This window comes from Chiloscyllium plagiosum, chromosome 23 (genome assembly GCF_004010195.1).
Source record: "Chiloscyllium plagiosum isolate BGI_BamShark_2017 chromosome 23, ASM401019v2, whole genome shotgun sequence".
In the NCBI taxonomy this organism is placed as follows: Eukaryota; Metazoa; Chordata; class Chondrichthyes; order Orectolobiformes; family Hemiscylliidae; genus Chiloscyllium; species Chiloscyllium plagiosum.
The window spans coordinates 19339664-19361860 of NC_057732.1; the positions used below are offsets into that span (position 1 = coordinate 19339664).

The 22197-nt window shown below is 38.4% G+C and overlaps 1 protein-coding gene across 3 annotated transcripts in view; it reads right to left on the reverse strand.

Annotated features, from left to right (window-relative positions):
- The window catches only part of uhrf1bp1l (UHRF1 binding protein 1-like), a 147638-nt gene that overhangs the window by 12177 nt on the left and 113264 nt on the right, over positions 1 to 22197 (reverse strand). For 2 of the 3 annotated variants that reach the window (XM_043713651.1, XM_043713653.1), the window contains 3 exons: positions 15722 to 15872; positions 6505 to 6764; positions 2894 to 3002 (listed from right to left, as the gene is read on the reverse strand). In XM_043713651.1, the coding sequence (XP_043569586.1) occupies positions 2894 to 3002; positions 6505 to 6764; positions 15722 to 15872 (520 nt within the window). Of the gene's footprint in view, positions 1 to 2893; positions 3003 to 6504; positions 6765 to 13435; positions 15361 to 15721; positions 15873 to 22197 lie in introns of those variants that run through there. The other variant, XM_043713654.1, reaches the window with a different exon arrangement.

Below are 22197 nucleotides of genomic sequence, written 5' to 3' on the forward strand. Positions count from 1 at the left end.
ACTGGTTGCCGTGATTGTGGATATGTTCGCCGAATTGGGAAGTTGATTTGCAGATGTTTTGTCTCCTGTCTAGGTGACATCTTCAGTGCTTTGGAGCCTCCTGTGAAGCACTGCTGTACTTTGTTTTCTGGAATTTATATGGTTCCGTTCCTGCTGCTTCCAGCAGTTTGTTGTACTAGCCAGTATATTGGGTCTAGGTTTATGTTTGTTGATGGAGTCCGTGGATGAGTGCCATGCTTCTAGAAATTCTTTGGCTGTCCTCTGTTTAGCTTGTCCTGTGATCATTGTGTTGTCCCAGTCAAATTTGTAGTCCTTGTCATCTGTGTGTATGGCTACTGGTCCGTGTGTGTGGACCCTATACCCATCATGTGCAAGGCTAACATATTTTACAAGATTCCATGCAAAGTCTGCAAGAAACACTATATAGGACAAACAGGCTGATAACTCGCAATCTGCATCCATGAACACCAATTAGTTATTAAAACGCTACGACCAGCTGGCCCTAGTAGCTATTAACACAGATGTCAAGGACCATAAATTCCACTGGGCCAATGCAACGATCATAGGACAATCTAAATAGAGAGCAGCCAGATAATTTCTAGAAGCATGGCACTCATCCACGGACTCCATCAACAAACACATAGCTCTAGACCCAATATACTGGCACTATAATGAACTACCAGAACTGGCAAACAGAAGCAGCAGGAACGGAAGCAAATAATTCCAGAAGACACAAGTACAGCAGCGCTTCACAAGAGGCCCCAAAGCACTGAAGATGTCACTGAACAGGGGACAAAACAACTGCAAATCAACTACTCAGCTTAGGGACCATACCCACAACCATGCCAAACGAACTGAGGATTTCTCTCCACAAATGCTGCTAAACCTGCTGAGATTTTCCAGCAATTTCTGTTTTGGTTTCATCTTTGGATATAAAGCTCTACTCAGACATTGAACAGAGTTTTTTTAGATTAGATTAGATTACTTACAGTGTGGAAACAGGCCCTTCGGCCCAACAAGTCCACACCGACCCTCCGAAGCGCAACACACCCAGACCCATTCCCCTACATTTACCCCTTCACCTAACACTATGGGGAATTTAGCATGGCCAGCTGATAAATTTGCCAGTTTGACAACCACTTCAACAATGAATGCCAGGCCTTCATTAAACCTTTTGATTCAGGCTTATATTACAGATATGTAGAGTTATACATCTTACTTGAATTTCAAATTTACCAGTCAATGCAAACAGCTTTTGCATATTTCTAAAGCCTTATTACCGTTTCATAAAGACAGAGATTCTTAACTGAGAACTTTCAACAAGTCAATAGCTGGAGAGGACCTAGACAGGACAAAACAAAAAAAAGCTTCCTCTTGTCAGTTTCTAAAGCAAATTGTCGCCTGCTCAAAAACCTAGACAGAGCCAGTTCACTTTGTTTGTTTTTAACATTCCCTGTGGTTGGCTGGCCAGCAGCGGTACTCCTTCATTGATCAAGTCAACATCCAACCAGCTGCCAGTCCCTGAGTATAACAACATCATGATGCCAAATTGTGAACCGTGTTCTTAGAGGAATAATTAACCTGCATTATCTTTCTCTGTCAGTTCCTAACAGTAAACATAAGTCTCTTGTTCTCTTTTTCTTGAAACAAGCAACTTGCAGATCTAAACCAAAAAATGAGAAAATTTAAAACAAAATAGTGATGGTCTCAACATATCTATACCTTTGAGAAACTGAATTGCAATTCAAACTCAGTTCACAACAGGACCTTAGAGCCTGAGAAAGCAGTACATCTCATCACTCTGCTAAATTCAGCCCACAACTCCAGCAGGAAACAACACCTTTTGTTAACTCAACCAAACATTGGATGCTGCACAAGACTATTATGATCGGAATCATGAATCATCTGGTTCCTGATTAAGGGCTTTTGCCCGAAACATTGATTTTCCTGCCCCTCGGATGCTGCCTGACCTGCTGTGCTTTTCCAGCACCACTCTAATCTAGACCCTGATCTGAATCATGCTCCACTCTTCCCAGTTTCCATAGAAAACATGGTGGAAAATCTTTGGGGCAATAAATTTCATAATCTAGAGTAGGCTTGAAGTACAAGCAGTAGCCAGATTGTTACAAATACGGACTGATTCTTGAAGCCACCAAGCATAGCGGCCCATGTGCCACAAAAGCCACTGCAATGTTTTGAAGCAGAGTAAGCTTCTGGAACAATTTCAGAACGAAGACTGTAAAAATATAATAGTTCAAAAACCCGAGGGGAGCTTTGATAACTTTCCTCACATGGCCTGAAGAAATGCTTCCCCTGAGGAATGCTATATGATAGAGACTAAAAACAGGAGCCAATTTTAAACCTTTAAATGCAAGATATTTCACATGCTACAAGCATTAGAGAATATCAAAGTGATTCTTTCTTCTACAGAGAGATGCATAAAACTATTTCTTATTTGCAACGGAGGCTTTACAAACAATCAAAACTAAATAATACAGGGCTCTTGATTTCTTAAAAAAACTATAGAGGATGTTTTATTGTGGACGTGAACATGCAGGTGTGCGCTTTGAGAAATAGATTTAGCATACTAATATAAATTTGCAATGTCAGCTTGATAATCCAACCATATATTGCAAACATGAGAGGAAACCAACTAATGTTATTAGCCGGAATAAATTATTTAAAAAGTTATCAAATCCAATTAAGCATATCAATAACATTCACTTAATTAAAAATTCATCACCTTAAAACACTGTTGCATGGAGCTTATGCATGCTGAAGACATACCCTTCCTTACCAAGAATCAAAGCATATTTTCATGACCAAACACACAGCTATCTTTCCAGGCATCCTTTTAGTCTTCCTATGCAGCATTAAACAAAGCAATTCTCACCTCCAATGCAAAATGTTCCATCATCACTTCTGCGGACGATCAAGTTATCAATAAACAACTTTATTGGCAGTGGTTCATGGGCTGACAGATCATGGCGTGGACTATCATCCTTTCAATTAAATTACACAAAGTTAATATTATATGCATTTACCATAAAAATTGCAAACATTTAGTGTAAAAATTACTTTGTACAAACATTTCAACAAACTGATTTTTTTTGCTAATCAAGAGGAAAGTTTGGGGCATACTGCCACAATCATCATCTGCTATACTTAGACTCATCAAATTTTGTTTACTATCCGAAAGTATTATACATATTTAGTACTAAATGGAAAGTGATAATACCTCAGACATAAGAAAAAAACTGTACACAAAGAACTCCAATATTCTTTAAATTCTGTCAATAAGAATATTTAGATGCAAAATTGCACAATCAAGAAAACACAATATACAAATCACTCTGCCATACTTTTGGTCATGCAGCAATATAGGGTTTCTTTTTGGATGGTAGCATTTCCTGCCCTGCCAACTCTGCCCTAACAGCCATTTCACACTGTCCTAATTGGCTGGAAATTAGACTTGCACCCTCACTCAGGACTGTTGCCTTAAAGAGCTGAATGTTGAAACTTTATTGCTGGAACAGCACAGCAGGTCAGGCAGCATCCAGGGAACAGGAGATTCGACGTTTCGGGCACAGGCCCTTCTTCGGGCCTGTGCCCGAAACGTCGAATCTCCTGTTCCCTGGATGCTGCCTGACCTGCTGTGCTGTTCCAGCAATAAAGTTTCAACTTTGATCTCCAGCATCTGCAGACCTCACTTTCTCCTTAAAGAGCTGAATGTCCAGCAGCTCTATCAGTGTCAGGTTCAAGCAATGGCCACTGCTGAGACTACAGGGAATCCCTGAAGAATAGGAGCTAATGGAGTTCAGATTTCAGGTAAAACCAGGGTATTGAAATGTCTTGGCTGGCTGGCAGGTAGGCACTAGTAAGGAAGCTGGGTTTCAGCTCAGGGGAATCCAAAACAGGATCCATCCTTGCCTGTCACAAATCTATTCAGTTTAAACTGTTGGGATAGCTACATAATACAGACGTCCACAGTCGTGGGTAAAATAACGGTGGCAATAGGACGATTATTTAGCCACTTAATACTCTGAAATAGGTCCAAAGGCAGGTAGCTCACTTGGCATAATAATGGCTCCCCATAAAATAGATCAGCACAAGCAGGATGTCAAAGTGTGCAAGCGACACACATTCCAAGCACTGGATGGGGGCTTTAAATTCTGCTTACATTATACTGTGCATGGTTCTGAGCTATAAACAGAATATAATCCTGTACATCACCTATTTATACTGCATCACTCTAGATTCAGGGTTCTGGAAAAAGGTAATTAGTACCACTTACAATACCAGAAATCCATACCATGTGTTGCATTATAATCTCCCAAATATGCTAGTCAATTATGATTAGTTATTTCAACTGAAAAGAAACTTGGATTGATCCTAAATCATCATCATAACTTCTGTAGAAAGAAGGCATGAGGCTGAGTTCTCCTGATAGCTTAATACAGTCACCAGCTCTAAACTAAATAGACCCAAGTACAGCAGAGCTTGAACCTTTGATTTATGTCTAGTTCACTGATCTCAATCAGGGTCTTGTTCCCCATGTCAGTAGAACAACCTTTCCTGAAAATGGGCATGTATTGTATGGGTGAGAGAGAGAAGAGAGAGAGAGAGAGAGAGAGAGAAAGAGAGAGAGAAAGAGAGAGAGAGAAAGAGAGAGAGACTTTGCAATGATTTCTTTTTTACAGACAAACCCACCAAATACAAGCCATTGGATGAGACACAAAAATGCAATAACCATATATTAAAACAAAAAATAAATACTGTAGATTATGGAAGTGTAAAATAAAGTCAGAAAATCCTGGAATACTCAGGACGTCAGTCAGTATCCATCATGATTTTCCTCCTGTTCAGCATGTTGCTACCACCAAATATGCGGCCCTCGCCTCTCCCAGAATTCAAAAAACACTATCTTCTCTGTGATACCACTGGCCACTCTTCAACTGCCTCAAAACCCCTTCCTTTCCCATGTAAAGAACTAAAATACTACATGTGCTTTTTTATCTTCCTTGAAATCAAACAAGCCCATTATTCACAATACAACCACAGGGACAGACCTAATACAGACTAGGTAATCTCTTTCTGAACACTGCTGGTCATTCCATAATCATAATGCTGTGCTTCATTTGCTTGTCTTTTTGCTTCTCTATCCATAGTCCTCGTCAGACCTTTTATGTTCTTCTAATATGTAAAACTCGAAGAATGTCATCTCAACTGTAAGCAGTTTGCAAATTACAGTCACAACTCTAATTTCAATAATTCTAGATCATAGTCGCTCATCCATTTTTTTTGGACAACACATGTTGGCAAAGATTCTACTGTTGCCCTTTAGAATGTCTGTACGACAGACCTTGCTCTTTGGTTCTTTCCTCCCATTTTCCAGCTACTATACTTGCTAAAAGCACTATTGTATGTAGCATTTTCAGTTGCGCTAAAAGATCACAAGCCTGTAACATGATCCAGGCTGGGCATCAACATCAAGGTGTGTGTGTGTGTTTGTATGCAGGAATGGACACATGAAGTGCTGGTGGTGCTTTTTGTGAGAGGTGGTGCACATTGTCTTCTCATGAGCCACTTATTACATATATGCTTGCTCAGACTTTCTTTGGACTTTTGCAGTGGAACTGAATTGCAAATGAGAACACTAAAGCAACAAGGTGTCTACAGTAGGACATCTAAGACCTCTGAACAGTGTATTACCATAACTGGATTTGATACACAGAATCTGAATTAAGAATGACACATCAAATATTTAATTCAACACCAATCAGGTACTGAAAATGCCATATAGAGAAGGAAAGAAACAAGGGACTGCCAGTGAGACAGAAAAAGAGTATTTTAAGAAGTTTACAACAATAATTTAAATCTGACAGTCCACATTTATAAAAATTATTTCCAGTGCTAGAGGGGTTATTTGGAACTAAATAATGACTTAGTTGTTGGAAGTGTGCTGGACACTGAAATGACAACCCCCAGCTTTTTCTGGTGTGTTTACTTCCTATCACCAAGCTAAACTTAGCAATGTCATGACATTAAATTTACTTGAATGGTAAATGGATAGCCAAATGTTGTGCAACTTTGAGAAGAGCCAGGCTTCTTGGAAAGCAACTTCCGGATTGCTAGTTAACTACATATGCAGCCATCAACGTTGTTGTTTGTCCTGCTGGCCAAATTGTTATTTCTACAACAAAATCCAACAATTTTAGTCAGTCGATCTATGTAAGCAACACACAAGAACATCCTCATTACCCCGGTTACCTTCGTAGGACAGGATTAGTCTTTGCTAATCTTACAGAGATCATCCCAGTATATTTCCTATTTTTCATGAATCTATCAAAATATTGGTCTGTAATCAATAGATTGCTGGCAAAGAGACATTAGACTCTATATCTGCAATGGTAGTTTTTAAAAAAACAGTACATCCCTTAGTGACAATTAAATGTTTCACTGTTATGGGAAAAATTATTTTTTAGAAAACAGAATTAGTCTTACCGTCAGGTTAATTTGTGTATCAGTTATTTCAATCTTCATAGGGATTATGTCAGCAGGTGCTTCATCTTCCAGAAATGTTCCTAGATTTGTGAGGGAAGACATCAGGAACTCTGAATTGAAGTTCTTTACCGAGCATTGCAAAAAACCATTCTTGACTGCAAGTGATGAATGGACAGCAGCACTTGGACCACTCTCCAGCCGTAGACTCACTTCAGGCAATTCTTTCCTGTGCTCCTGTGTCACAGAGGATTGGTGTCGATCTGACAACAAAAGAAAAATGGCCAATCAAAGAAAAAAAGCACATTTTACTGACCAACAAAGCGCTTCAACAGAAACAGTTATCCCTTGAACTGTTCATTTTTTTTGAAGTCAGATTTAAGATCATGTGCTTATTATTCATCTGTTTCATTAATGGAAATATTACTTGATAGCTGAATTTTCGACTCACTTAATTTTTAGATTTTTTTCCACCCCATTGCTTAATTGCAAAGCATGAACAACATAGTAGTGTGCAGATTGCCTGAAATTAATATACCTGAAAGAATTTAGTTTGAATGAGTATGACCAGAAAAGCCAAACTTTTGGAACTGCTGAGCAAAAATACCAAAGACCTAATAGTATTCCATTACAATTGAGTGTATCTAACCAAATCTGATTTCTCGGAAATTGTAAAATCAATAAGTAATAATTTTTAACTTTAATAAAGTATGGTAGAGAACTGAATAATCACTTAAATATTGAAAGATTTGTCAGTTCCCTACTAAAAAGTTCCATATAAACATAATTCATTAGTAACAAATCTTACTATTTATAAAGTCAGAGCACAACTTTGTACGTTTTTGCCAAAACATATTCTAATTATCACACTGCTGTCAAAAATATTCATTTAAATATCTTTGTACTTAAAATGCCAAATGTTTGAAGCATATGCACATTCCTTCACCAATAATCCAAAGTATTTCACATTATATGGAAAGACAAGTTAACTATATCATGTTGTCTATATTCAGAACTGAACTTTCAATGTGCATTTAGTGCCCCCTGCTGCATGTACAAAGGAAAAAGTTTTTTTTAAATTTAAAGAAACAAATTGATCCCAATAAAGGCATGCTGAGTGTGATGCAAGTCATTACTTCCCAAATAGCTACATTTCTGGTCTCAGCTATTTTGCGAAGAGGAGAGAGGCGGAACATGCAACATTTTTTTCCAAAGGGGGAACATCCTGGTTACTGATAGTTGGCTCCTGGCAAATAACTTAAAAATGAGTAAACATTTTAACAATAGATCAGCTATCATTCTCTTGGCCAAATAAAGACATATGGTATATTAAAAGACTTAAAGAAAGTGAATGAAACTAATAACAAAAATAAAAAAAACAATTTTTGAAAAATTGTAAGATATCTGCAAATTTGAATAATCTTGTCCAGTACAGATTGGTCAAGTTATTCTATGGATTCAAGAGAGTCGGAGCTAGTCTAACTAGATTCACCAGTTGTCTTCCTTCTGGTCTTCAACACAAAGTACTTATGCAGAATGATGAACGAGTCCAGCCACTGTAATCATGATACTTCCAACCCCCTTCCCCCTCCCTCCTCCCCAACAAAAATACTAAATGTACTATTTTCTACATTAATTCATGACATCATATTCTTGGTAGAGAATTAAATAAACATTGAATGCTTTTTAGTTTCTTATTAAAATATTTCATAAGAACATAATTTATCAATAATAGATCTAGGTACAGAGTGCTACCCGATTAGGTCAACACTTATGGGTCCTGTTATAGAGCCCTTGTTTATTTTGCATTATGTGTATCATTTTTTGTTTGTAACTGTGAATTGGGATTAAAGATAACTTTTGGATTGTGGGTAACAACTAGTTGAAAAGGAAAACAGACCAAACAAACTTTATCTGAGTTAACTGTAAAGTGACCCTAATATTTTCTAAGTATGTCAATCAAGAAACCATCATCTATGTCACATCGTGAAAACCACAAATAATTTGCCCAGTTTTGTTATTTTCTTTTTATATCTCTTAATTGTATTTGACTGTTTTCAGTCCTATTCACATCAAAGACAAAGTTTTTAGGTTTATAGCATAGACCGATGAGATTATTTTGTTTAATTTTGCTCTACTCAAGTTATTGCACTGTTCATAAATTGCTAAATCTTTTGTTTAAGCTACAAAGCAGTGTCTGGAATTGATCATTCACAGTGTGGGATTGGTTATTCAAAGATTCTGGTTAGGAACCACTGAGGTCATCTTTGAAGGTTTTGGTTTGACTGTATTGTGAATACAGAGATAGAGAAGATGATTTGGTTCAGCTGTCTGTCGCAGTGTTGTAACAGAGCCTGTAAACTTTATCCATATTACAGGCTGTTGATGTTAACGATCCAAGGTGGTGCTGGATCATATAGTGTGTACACAATAAAAATAACTTGACATAGGTATTTGTTGTGTTGCCTATCATTGGTATATTATGGATTTTTATTTATCAATTCATTACAGGAAAACAAAAATAACAAAATCATAAATCCATTTTCATTTGTAGAAAAGCTTATAATCAACAACCCCAATTGTGCACACAGTAACATTTTAAAATCAAAAGATAAGTAGTAGAATGCAATATGTAGTCTCAAATAGTGGTAACCACAGGTAATTTTCATTAATTTGAAGATAGATTTTAATGACAGTTGGTTTGCACTTGACATTGGTTCCTTTTCTACAAGACTGGATAGCTGGTCTCAACCTCAAATGCTTTGCCATTCGTATTGGTTACCTGTTGAAAATAGCCATGCAAGGAGTCTAACTTATTGAATGCTTCAGCAATTATAACATATGGACATTCATCTTTCTGTCTGTGACTCATCTTCCTTAGCTGCCAGAATGGCATTATCATCCATTGGTATGACACAAGGTTCAGCTTATCATTCAGCAGTAGTTGCAGTGGTGAAAAAAAGTCTTCCTTTTCTAATGCTAATGTTGGTAAGACTGTAGCATTGGCATCATTTTACTTGATGTCTCACAGTGAAAACCCATTGATGTTACAATCATTAGTTTCAAATAAATTGAATTCTGAATTGCTTCCTGCTTTACCATCTCCCAGGCTTCAGGATATTCATTTTTTGAACCAAGCCTGGATTGAGGTTTTCACCAAATTTCAAGCAAGCCATTTTTTCCACAGGCAATTGCCTTGCCGTAAAGATATTTTAAATTTGCAATTATACATTGGTCCATTGAGTAAGTAATTGAAGTTGATTATGGTGAGTGAAAAACCAATCGTACGGCTTTAGTCCTTGGACATTAGGATGGGTTGAGGAATTATCCACGAGTAATTGGATCTTGTGTTTCTGGAAGGATATGTGGATACATTGCTGAACCAATGAAGTGAAAATTATTGATGTTATCCAGACTTTTGGTTTAATAGCTAACTGAAAAATGGTTGATGTGGTTTCAGCACTTTGGCTTTTTGAACGAGGTGAACAACAAAACATGTTTCTTGGACATGTGCACAACAAGGTGTGACACTGATTATTTGGTCACTTACCATCAAATTCGGCTTGGCTCTTGGCACAGTTAAGTTTAATCTGGTGTACATTTACAGAAAGGGTAGTTTTGTTGCATGGTCAATATTTCCATCTTATTTGAATAAGAATCAAAGCAGTAGAACAACAGCATATTGTCGCTTCCAAACCAGAGTCAAAAGATTCAGCTTTCTAGGCAAAAGTGAGGACTGCAGATGCTGTAAACCAGAGTCTAGATTAGAGTGGTGTTGGAAAAGCACAGCAGGTCAGGCAGCATACGAGGAGCAGGAAAATCAACGTTTCGGGCAAAAACCCTTCCTGATGAAGGGCTTTTGCCCGAAACGTCGATTTTCCTGCTCCCCGAATGCTGCCTGACCTGCTGTGCAGATTCAGTTTTCTCCATACTATTGACATGTGCTCCTCCACAACTTCTGCAACTTAGTATCTGCACCTTTAAAAAATGTACAGTTTTTCTTTTTGCCCATAACAGAAAGATGATTATATAGTGCTGTTTTGTTCCAGGCCATTGGAAGTACATCAGGCTGATCTGATGGGCAAAAAACAACCAAGAAGGGAAAAGTTTTCAAATGCTGGTTCAAAAGACAGTTTCAAATATATCTTACATTTGAAGATACTGTACCAATTTCAATGCGAGAGAGGAGCAGGGGTGGAAGCAAAAAAAAACACAACCAGACAGTACTATTTTTTCATTGCTGATATCCATTTATTTTATAGAATTGTACAGTTTAGCTCAGGAAAAATCATGGGACAGATTTTGCTAACAATGACAAACAAATAAAACACAGCAATTTTATGCAATTCAATACACTCACAAAGGAGACAATAGATGCGCTCAAAAGGTAACATAGATTTGTTGCATCTCAGAAGACAACTTACAAAGTATCTCTCCTTATCTGAAGCTGATCTCCCAACTGTACAAAAAGAATGAATATCCATTCCTATAGTATGTTGAAATGAATTACCACCACAATAAATATGTAGATTCCATTCAAGTGTCTGTCTTGGACCCATCATACATCAAACAGGTTTTGAGATTCTAGAATCAAGTTCTGAAATCAAACAAATCTATCTAATCACAATTGCAACAAAAAAGATGCAGTTGTATTATGATGTATAAAGACTTCACATGATAGACTTCTGAATGTCACATGATAGAAACTAAATAGCAACAGATCCCCACTAACATCTTTTATTGTGGATTAAATAAGATCCCTATGGCTCAATCTTGTCAGAGTCAGAGTCAGAGTCAGAGATGTACAGCATGGAAACAGACCCTTCAGTCCAACCTGTCCATGCCGACCAGATATCTCAACCCAATCTAGTCCCACCTGCCAGCACCCGGCCCATATCCCTCCAAAGCCCTCCTATTCATATACCCATCCAAATGCCTCTTAAATCTTGCAATTCTACCAGCCTCCACCACTTCCTCTGGCAGCTCATTCCATACACATACCACCCTCTGCGTGAAAACGTTGCCCCGTAGGTCTCTTTTATATCTTTTCCTCACCCTAAACCTATGCTCTCTAGTTCTGGACTCCCCAATCCCAGGGAAAAGACTTTGTCTATTTATCCTATCCATGCCCCTCATAATTTTGTAAACCTCTATAAGGTCACCCCTCAGCCTCCGACGCTCCAGGGAAAACAGGCCCTGCCTGTTCAGCCTCTCCCTGTAGCTCAAATCCTCCAACTCTGGCAACATCCTTGCAAATCTTTTTAGGACCTTACCATTAAGTGTATAAGTCATGCTAAGATTTGCTTTCCCAAAATGCAGCACCTTGCATTTATTTGAATTAAACTCCATCTGCCACTTCTCAGCCCATTGGCCCATCTGGTCCAGATCCTGTTGTAATCTGAGGTAACCCTCTTCGCTGTCCACTACACCTCCAATTTGGTGTCACCTACAAACTTACTAACTGTACCTCTTATGCTTGCATCCAAATCATTTATGCAAATGACAAAAAGTAGAGGACCCAGCACCGATCCTTGTGGCACTCCACTGGTCACAGGCCTCCAGTCTGAAAAACAACCCTCCACCACCGCCCTGTCTTCTACCTTTGAGCCAGTTCTGTATCCAAATGGCTAGTTCTCCCTGTATTCCATGAGATCTAACCTGCTAATCACTCTCCCATGGGGAACCTTGTCGAATGCCTTACTGAAGTCCATATAGATCACATCAATCTTCAGAGGGGCTGTTTATTTTTGAAGGATTAAAGAAAAAGGTGAATAAAGCAAAAGTTAATAATTTATATCCAGCCTACTTTGAGCACAAGTTGGTTTATTTCACTGTTAAGAACTGCTGAGTTATCATGGTAACAGCCAACTAAATGATTTTCAAAGTCAACTTCATTCCATCCACAACAATTTGTTGCTTTTATTTGTCAAGATATACAAATCAGAAAATGAAACAACACTTTTGAAAGATCAAAGCAAATCAGACAGTTCAGAATACTATTTCTAGATGAAATTGTGCATTATGTCCCTTGGGTCCAGGACCTTTGCTAATATATTTCGAAAGATAATTGAAATGTCAAGATGTTTCAGAATTTACTTTATTCCTTCCATCAGACTATCATGTTCATTTTGCTTCAACATTTATGTTCATGTTAGTTGCTTCTTTCCTAAAAACGCAATGTTGTTTTTACTCCTTTCACCTTTTTTCTCAATTGCTTTGCATTTATACTTAAACCATTCCTTTTCCATTTCTTCATTCTTGATTTTATTTATAAAAACATATGGTTTTGTATCCCTTCTTGCTTATGAATTTTCTTTCCCATTAGCCCTTGGCTTATTTAGTCCAATATTCTGTCGTAGGAGATTTCAATGCAATTAAAGGTCGAGGGAGAGGGGAACTATCAGGATCAATGGCAGCCTGGGAAATGTTCAAAAGATAAAAAGCTACAGCTATCAGAAAAGGTAATGAATCAAGTAAGTCTTTAAAAAATGTGAGAAGCAAGTAAAGGAGATCAGAGAATATTCAAATCATGAAGTAAGTTTATTTCTTCATATTGCAGTGAAGATCTGAAGTTACTATTTAAATAAAAAACACATTTCAGCACCCTATGAATTAAATTCCAGCGTTTAGTCATGCTGACAGAGAAGGACAGTAAATTGATATCAAGATCCTCTTGGAATATACGTTAAAGCTACTAAGAAATCCAAAATGCAAATTATTCTTGATTATCATTGTCAACTTATTATTTAACTGAGTGGGAGAAATAACACATGATAACAGGTTGTTTGGTCACTTTTATGACTTCGAAAACTATTAATCACACAGAGACAAAACTGAGGTACATTTTGAAAACTGGGAACATTTGAAGAAAAGTGAAATGTACAAATGTAAAATTTCAATCCATCAATGTACACGTAAAAAAGACAAATGAAAATAGAAAATAAAAATTCATTTATTGTGATGTTTATCCACACTGAAAGAACAAAGAGCACTATTATATTTTTATAATCTGATAATGGTTGTATTTGATTAATCCGCTCAACAAATATTGCCTAAACAATTATGTTGCTCTGTTCCTTTAAATTTACAGGTTTGTACTGCAAAAATTGTAGCACACCACAATTATTATTAGATCACTTTACTGATTAATTCAGACTTCATCTGTCACAAAATGGTGGATTAAGACCAACATTGCAGACCCAAGGCAATGTGGTCGACTTCAATCTGATCTCTGAATTGGCAAAACAAGCCCCTGAATTCGAGGGCAATGAGAGCTAGGCAACAAACGCTGGCCTTACCAACAACATTCAAGAATTGGTTTTTAACAAGTGTGATCACAATCATACTAAATCCTCATATGGGCGAGGTTAAATCATGACTGCTATAACAACTTTATATCTGCAGTACTGTCACTGAAAGACTAGTTACCTAAGAAAGTAAGTGTTCCTCTCAGGTGACGAGTAATGCAGGCGACTTATGGAACACCTTAGAAATGGGTTATCCTCAGATTGAGCTCAAAATGCCTCAGTCCTGAGGTTGTGTCTGACAAAGACGAATCTCAAATGTTTGCCTACATTGTCTTCAGCTTTGCCCATGTCTGGTGTTACAAGTTTCAATCATTCTGTACAGCTTATCCAAAAATTTAATTGCCAAACTGTAGACTGACAGGCTGATATTATAAGCAGCACACCCTCCACTCACTGGCAGCTCTTCAGCTCACATATGCAAGGGTACTATAAAAGTTATGGGTAGACCTTGCCAGCACAGTCAATTTTTATGATGTTAAAAATCACACAACACCAGGTTATAGCCCAACAGGTTTAATTGGAAGCACTAGCTTTCAGAGCTCTGCTTCATCATCAGGTAGTTGGCACATAACCTATGACCTGGTGTTGTGTGATTTTTAACTTTGTAACCCCAGTCCAACACCAGCATCTCCAAATCAGTTTTTATGACAACATTGCAAAAGAAGAATTATCTTTTGTTTAATTCTTGAACTCTAAATTGAGTTCTAATGAACTGAAATGAAACTTACAAAAGGAGTTTTAGTCTACAATTCTGAATTCTGTGCTCTAACTCAAAATCAGAAAGATTCAGAAATGCACTTTATTCCAATGTGGTTACAATATACAATGTACCAATTTTTGCCAGTTAGTAAATATAAATGCAATCAAGGAATAGCCAGATAAGTACATAAGGGGAAAAAGGAATTCAAGGATAGGTTGGTTTGGTGAAATGTGGTAAGGTAGATGACAACTGCGAGGATCATAAACACTGGCATGGATTTGTTGGGCTGAATTAATTTACAGTACAGATATAGGTCAATATAATTCTACAATGCTTACATTTTCAGGCAAAGTCGGTATCATTTCCAGATAAGTACAGTATACAATTGATTAAGTTCTTCTTGTTATGCTAATATTCCTAACTCTCAGTTATGGTACAGTATTTTGTACACCAGCTATTACTATAGCTTCTCTAAGTGAAATTGTTAATTGGAGCCAGACTTTGTGCCATGGATTAAACATGTTTAATGCTTTTCTACATTACAACAATGACTACACTTTAAAACTACTACATTGACTCTAACATCTCAAAGTGCTTTACAGCCAAAGTCATCCAGCATAGAAAGAGGCCCTTCGACTCACCACGTTTTTGCCAACCAACAAACACCAAACTACACATTTTAGGTAACTATAGAAAGCATTATTCCTTTTGATGAGTGCTGTGTTCCAGAGGTCAAATGAGACGCTTACCCTATTTTCAATGCCCTTGCAAATAGTTTTTCAAATTACCTTAGCTCGGAAATCTGAAACAAAAACTGCAAGTGCTGGAAATGTTCAACATTTCTGGCAGCACCTGTGAGGAAAGAAACAGTTACCATTTCGAGCCAAATCGGACTCTTCTCCAGAACTGCTAAGTATTTCCACAACAATGTTTTTATTGAATAAGCTCTTAATTATATAGAAAAATTCTAGTATATCAATCTAAATTTGAGCTAAATTATTATAGCATTCAAGATATGAGTATGAGGGTACTGCAAAGTAAAAAATTCAAACTTCATCCAAATTTACTGACATATTGCACTCTTTTTGTAGGTTATTATTTCATTACCTTTAAGCATTTTCAATTATTAAATCTTTAATTCAGTAACATTTCCTGAAACAGGAATGCAAATTATGTTTAAGGTTTAAAATTGGAAAGAAAATTGGATACATACCCATGCTACGGTTGCTAAGGTACTGCCGAATATTAACATTTCCGAGTTGCTTTGGTATGACTTGGTTTACTTGGAGACACACTGCTGTATCCTCACCCTTCACGTCAATCGCACAATTAATACCAAACAAATTGAAGATCATCACCGACACCTGTCAAAAAAAAGTGTTCTGTTGTAAAGCTTAGAACAATCCCCAGAACCTCTTACTGGCATTCAAAATACTAGTTAAACCTTTTGACCATTGCAGTGTGAGTGGACATGCAGCTGAATGTGTGTTAACAATGCAATTGCAGTTTATGAAGTTTACTGAAGCAAAGTGATACTTTCAATGTATGAGAGGCTCATTCTCCTAAACTGTTTCTGTTTAAAAAGTGCACTCCTCAAATGGGCTAAAATACCTCAATAATACAAAAGCAAAAACTGTGGATGCAAGAGATCTGAAAGAAAAGCAAAGTGTTTGAGATACTCCACTGTTATGATGGAGAAACAAAGTAAATGATTCAAGTCCAATATGACTCTCTTTTGGAACTGAATAAGGACTGGAAAATGATATTATTAATGCTGTTAACAAAGGGGGAGAGGAGTGAGTGAAATAGAGGGGGAGGGTGAAAGACAAAGTGAGTACTGATGGCAAGTGTGATTGGTTGAAAACAGATTGCTTATTTCTTCTCAGCAAAACCAAAGAAGACAGTGGGTTTGTGTGCGCACGTGCGAATGTAACCCAAACAGGGAGTGTCCATGTTCTGAAGTTGTTGAACTCCCTGTTTTATCTCCGCTATCATTCTAATTATATGATTCTAATTTGATTTGCTTTACAGTGAAAAATAATGAAAGGCAATTCTCACAAGTCACCAGTTGAGAAACGTTCAGTTAAAATAAAGTCCAAACAATTGAATCTATTCAAATCAGTATTTGGAACTTGTTAAATTAGCAACAACTCTGCTTGGTACCTCCGAAATATTTTAATTAGTCGAGTGGCTTAAGCTTCATATCTTGATAATTGGAAAGAACATTAATAAAAACTAAAAATAGAATCAGCCAGTGTATACTTATAAATGCAGTTGTGGGCAGTGAAATTGCTGCATCAATGACCTGGTTTAGACCACCTGCACAAATTCTTGACTGAAGAAAATGTGGAGGAGGAAACATTGGACAATTTAGCTCAATCAGTGAGAGACAACTACAAGACCCACATGCACAGAGATTTTATCAAGGGCTATTCTAATTTTACTCCAATTTTGCATATGGCTTAGAATAAAATATGCATTGTTTTGAAACTATGGAAAAAAATCAAAACAACAATACTTTAAAAGTGTGGAGGAGAGCAGGTACCAAATGGGAGGTGAATAAAGAAGCAGTGAACCTGCATAGCTGATTGACCAAGCAGTCAATTTTCAGGGCTGACTGCCTGTGCAGATAATGGATTTCAGTCTAAGAAAAATAAACAGTGAAATTCACAGCTGACCTTGGAGAAATCTTAGCAACTGTGCTGTTCCCCAGCTCTGAGCAGCTGAAATGTTTTAAAAAGATTTTTTTTACAAATCTACAATAGTGAGCAGGGTGCTTTTTTTTTGTTATTTTAAAAATATTTTATTGAGAGCTGTCTCTAGATTAAACTTCTTTCAAAAAATATAAAACATACCTATCAATTTATCCTGGAGCAGTGAGTCTGTGCTATTTTGCAGATTGTTAAGGTGCAAAGACGGTGATGTGGGAAATTAGGTAAGATTTCAATGTTACTGACAATTATGTCTGTAGGAAGTATGTTTGGTTGCAAATCCTTTCGCACTACATGGATATGGTGGAGCGGCAGTTATTGGAAATGAGGACCTTACAAAAGTGGGTGTTATGGACAGCAGTTTCAGGAAGATTGAAATACCGTAGAGACAGCCTCATAGATGGATTTACCCCTGGGAAAGGTAGGAGAAGTGGGCAGGTAGTGCAGGAATCTCTTGTGCTATTCCCATCTCAAATAATTATGCTGCTTGGAAAGTGTAGGGAGAAATGGACTCTCAGGGAAATGTAGCACTGACAGCCAAGTTTCCGATACTGAGGAAGGATTAATACCCGAAACATTGACTGCTCCACCTCCTGATGCTGCCTGGCTTGCTGTATTCTTCCAGCCTCCTGTTTGTCTTTCTGGAACTGAGACTTGCTCTACTCTAACCAGGGCTATGTCAGGTTCCAAGCAATTGGGGACTCTCTCGTCAGAAGGGGATACAGACGTTTCTGTGGCCTGCAATGAAATATCAAAATGGTGTATTGCCTCCCGCATACTAGGGTTAAGCAGGTCTCAGAGAGGGTGCAGAATATTCTAAAAGGGAAGAGTAACCAGCAGGAGGTCACTGTACATATTAAAACCAATTACGTGGGAAGAGAAAAGGACGAGGTTCTGAGGAGTCAAAACAGGAAATTAGACAGGAAATTAAAAAATAGGGCCTTGAGGGTAGTAATATTGGCATTGCTACTGATGCCACATGATAGTGACAGCAGGGAAGAAGAATACATGTTTTTGGATCATTTGAATCTCTTCTGGGGTAGAAGTGACCCTCTTTTGGAAGGGGATTTACATACTGGCAGGGAAATTTGCTACAACTGCTCGTTAAGATTTGGCCGGTGGGGTTTGGAAGAATCTGGACAGGAACACCCAGAATGACAGTGAGAAGGGAGATCAGTCTGAGGCTGGTGCTATTGGGAAAAGGTGCAAGTCAAACCATCAAGACAGGCAGGAGCAAAGCAAAAACCAATATAGGACTGACAAATTAGACTGCATTTATTTCAATGCAAGAGGTCTGACAGGTAAGGCAGTTGAACTCAGGGCATGGTTGGGAACATGGGACTAGGATATATATATAGCTTTTACAGAGACATGGCTCAGGGTAGGACAGGACTGGCAGCTTAATATTCAAGGGTATAGATATTTTAGGAAGGATAGAAAGGAGGACAAGGGAGGGGGAAATGGCATTTTTGATTCGGGATAATATTATGGTTGCACTGAGGGAGGATATTATGGGGAGTACGCCAAGTGAAAATATTTGGATGAACTGAGCAAGAAGAAAGAGATGATCACCCTAAAGGGATTGTACTATAGACCCTCCCAGTAATCAACAAGAAATTGAGAAGCAAATTTGCAAGGAGCTCTCAGTTATCTATAAGAATAATAGGATGGTAATGATAGGAGATTTTAATTTTCCAAACAGAGGACTACCACAGTGCAAGGACTATTTTATAAATGGTGAGAAAATTCATAAAGCCAAAGTACAAAGGGATCTTGGAGTGCTCGTACAAGATTCTCTAAAGGTTGATTTGCAGGTTGAGTCCGTGGTTATGGAAACAAATGTAATGTTGTCATTTATTTCAAGAGGGTTGCAATGTAAAAGTGGTGAGGTGCTACTAAGACTTTATAAAGCTCTGGTTAGGCCCCATTTAGAATACTGTGTCCAGTTTTGGGCCCCACACCTCAGGAAGGATATACTGGCACTGGAGCGTGTCCAGCGGAGATTCACATGGATGATCCCTGGAATGGTAGGCCTAACATATGATGAATGGCTGAGGTTCCTGGGATTGTATTCATTAGATTTCAGAAGATTGAGGGGAGATCTAATAGAAACTTACAAGATAAAGCATGGCTTAGAAAGGGTGGACGATGGGAAATTGTTTCCCATACTAGGACTCATGAGCACAGCCTTAGAATTAGAGAGGGTCAATTTAGAATGGAAATGAGGAGACATTTCTTCAGCCAGAGAGTGGTGGGCCTGGGGAATTCACTGCCACGGAGCGCAGCGGAGGTCAGGATGTTAAATGTCTTCAAGGCAGAGATTGATAAATTCTTAAGCTTACAAGGAATTAAGGAATACGGGGAGAGTGCAGTTAAGTGACATTGAAATGCCCATCAGCCATGATTGAATGGCGGAGTGCGATGAGCTAAATAGCCTTACTTCCACTACTATTACTTATGGTTTTATGGTCTTAAGGGCTTGGATGGAAAGGAATTTGTTAAGTGTGTACAACAGAATTTTCTTACACAGTATGCAGACGTACCTACAAGAGGAGCAAAACTTAACCTTCTCTTGGGAAATGAAACAGGGCAAGTGACTGAGGTGTCAGTGAGGTAGCATTTTGGGGTCAGTGATCATAATTGCATTAGTTTTAAAATATGTCTTGTATAAAAGTTAATGATTTATTTTGGAGAAAAGCCAATTTGGATGGCATTCTGCAAGAACTTTCAAAAGTTGATTGGGGGTGGTTATTCACAATAAAGGGACTGCAACAAAATGGTAAGCCTTCAAAAATGAGCTAGTGAGAGTCCAGAGATAGTATGTTCCTGTTAGGGTGAAGGGCTAGGCTGCTAGGTGTAGGGAATCCTGGATGACTTGGGAAATTGAAGCTCCGATCAAGAAAAACGTGGAAACATAGGTCAGGTATGGACAGCAGGAATTGAGTGAATCCCTAGAGGAGTATAAAGGCAGTAGGAGCATACTTATGAGAGAAATCAGGAGGGCGAAAAGGGGACATGGGATAGCTTTGGCAAATAGGGGTAAACAGAATCCAAAGGGATTCGACAAATATATTAAGGACAAAAGAATAAGTAGGGATAGAATAGGACTTCTCAAAGATCAGCAAGGCAGCCTGTATGTGGAATTGCAGGAGATGGTTGACACTGAACGAGCACTTTGCATCAGTGTTTACTGTAAAGGAGTATATGGAAGCTGAAGAACTTGGGGAAATAAATCGTGATACCTTGAAAAGTGTCCATATTACAGAGGTGGTGATGCTGGACCTCTCAAAATGCATAAAGGTGATAAATCCCCAGGACCTGAGAACTTTGTGGAAAGAGATTGCTATGCCCCTGTGAGATATTTGTATCATTAAGAGTCATGTGTGAGGTGCTGGAAGACGGCAGGTTAGCTAACATGGTGCCATTATTTAAGAAAGGTGGTAAGGAAAAGCCAGGGAACTATAGATAGGTGAGCTGATCATCATTGTTGGGCAACTTGTTGGAGGGAATTCCGAGGGACAGAGTTTACATGTATTTGAAAAGGCAAGGATTGATTGGGGATAGTCAATATGATTTTGTGTGAGAGAAATAGTGTCTCACTAACTTGGTTTTGAAGAAGTGACAAAGGTGATTATGAAGCAGAGCAGTGGATATCCTCTATATGGATTTCAGCAAGGCATTAGAGAAGGTTCCACATGGTAGACTGGTTAACAAGGTTAGATCACATGGTAGATAAGGAGAACTAGCCATTTGGATACAAAATTGACTTCAAAGTAGGAGACAGAGGCTGGTGGTGGAGGGCTAACTTTCAGACTGGAAGTCTATGATCAGTGGTGTACCACAAGGAATGGTGCTGGGTTCACTGCTTTTGTCACTTATATAAATGCTTTGGATGTGAATATAGGAGAAATGGTAAGCAAGTTTGCAGATGACACCAAAATTGGTGGTGTAGTGGATAACGAAGGAGATTATCAGATGGGCCGAGTAGTGGCAGATAGAGTTTAATTGAGATAAATGTGAGGTGCTGCATTTTAGTAATAGCAAAACTTATACACTTAATGATAAGGTTCTGGGGAGTGTTGTTGAACGAAGAGACCTTGGAGTGCAGGTTCATCGTTCTTTGAAAGTGGAGTTGCAGGTAGACAGGATAGCGAAGACGACATTTGGAATGCATGCCTCTATTTACATTGATATTAGGAGTTGGGAAGTTGTTGCTGTACAGACATTGGTGACACTACTTTTGGAATACTGCATTCAATTCTGGTCTCCCTCCTATAGGAAAGCTGTGAAACTTGAAAGGGTTCAGAAAAGACTTACAAGGATGTTGCCATGGTTGGAGGGTTTATACTACAGTAAGAGGCTGAATAGGCTGGGCTATTTTTGTTGGAGCGTCAGAGGCTGAGGGGGTAACCTTATAGAAGTTTATAAAATCATGAGGGGCATGGCTGAATAGGCAAGGTCTTTTCCCCAGGGTAGGGGAGACTAAAATTAGAGTGCATTGGTTTAAGGTTAGAGTGGAAAGATTTTAAAGAGACCCAAGGTGCAATTTTTAATGGTGGAGGCTAGTACAATTACAACATCTAAAAAGCATTTGGATGGGTATATGAAGAGCTGGAAATGTGTTGCTGGAAAAGCGCAGCAGGTCAGGCAGCATCCAGGGAACAGGAGAATCGACGTTTCGGGCATAAGCCCTTCTTCAGGCTTATGCCCGAAACGTCGATTCTCCTGTTCCCTGGATGCTGCCTGACCTGCTGCGCTTTTCCAGCAACACATTTCCAGCTCTGATCTCCAGCATCTGCAGACCTCACTTTCTCCTCATGGGTATATGAAGAGGCAGGTTTTAGAGGGACATGGGCCAAATGCTGGCAAATGAGACTAGATTAATTTAAGATATCTGGTCAGCATGGACAAGTTGGACCAAAGAGTCTGTTTCCATGTTGTGCATCTCTATGACTCTAAATGGATAGATAGGGCAAGC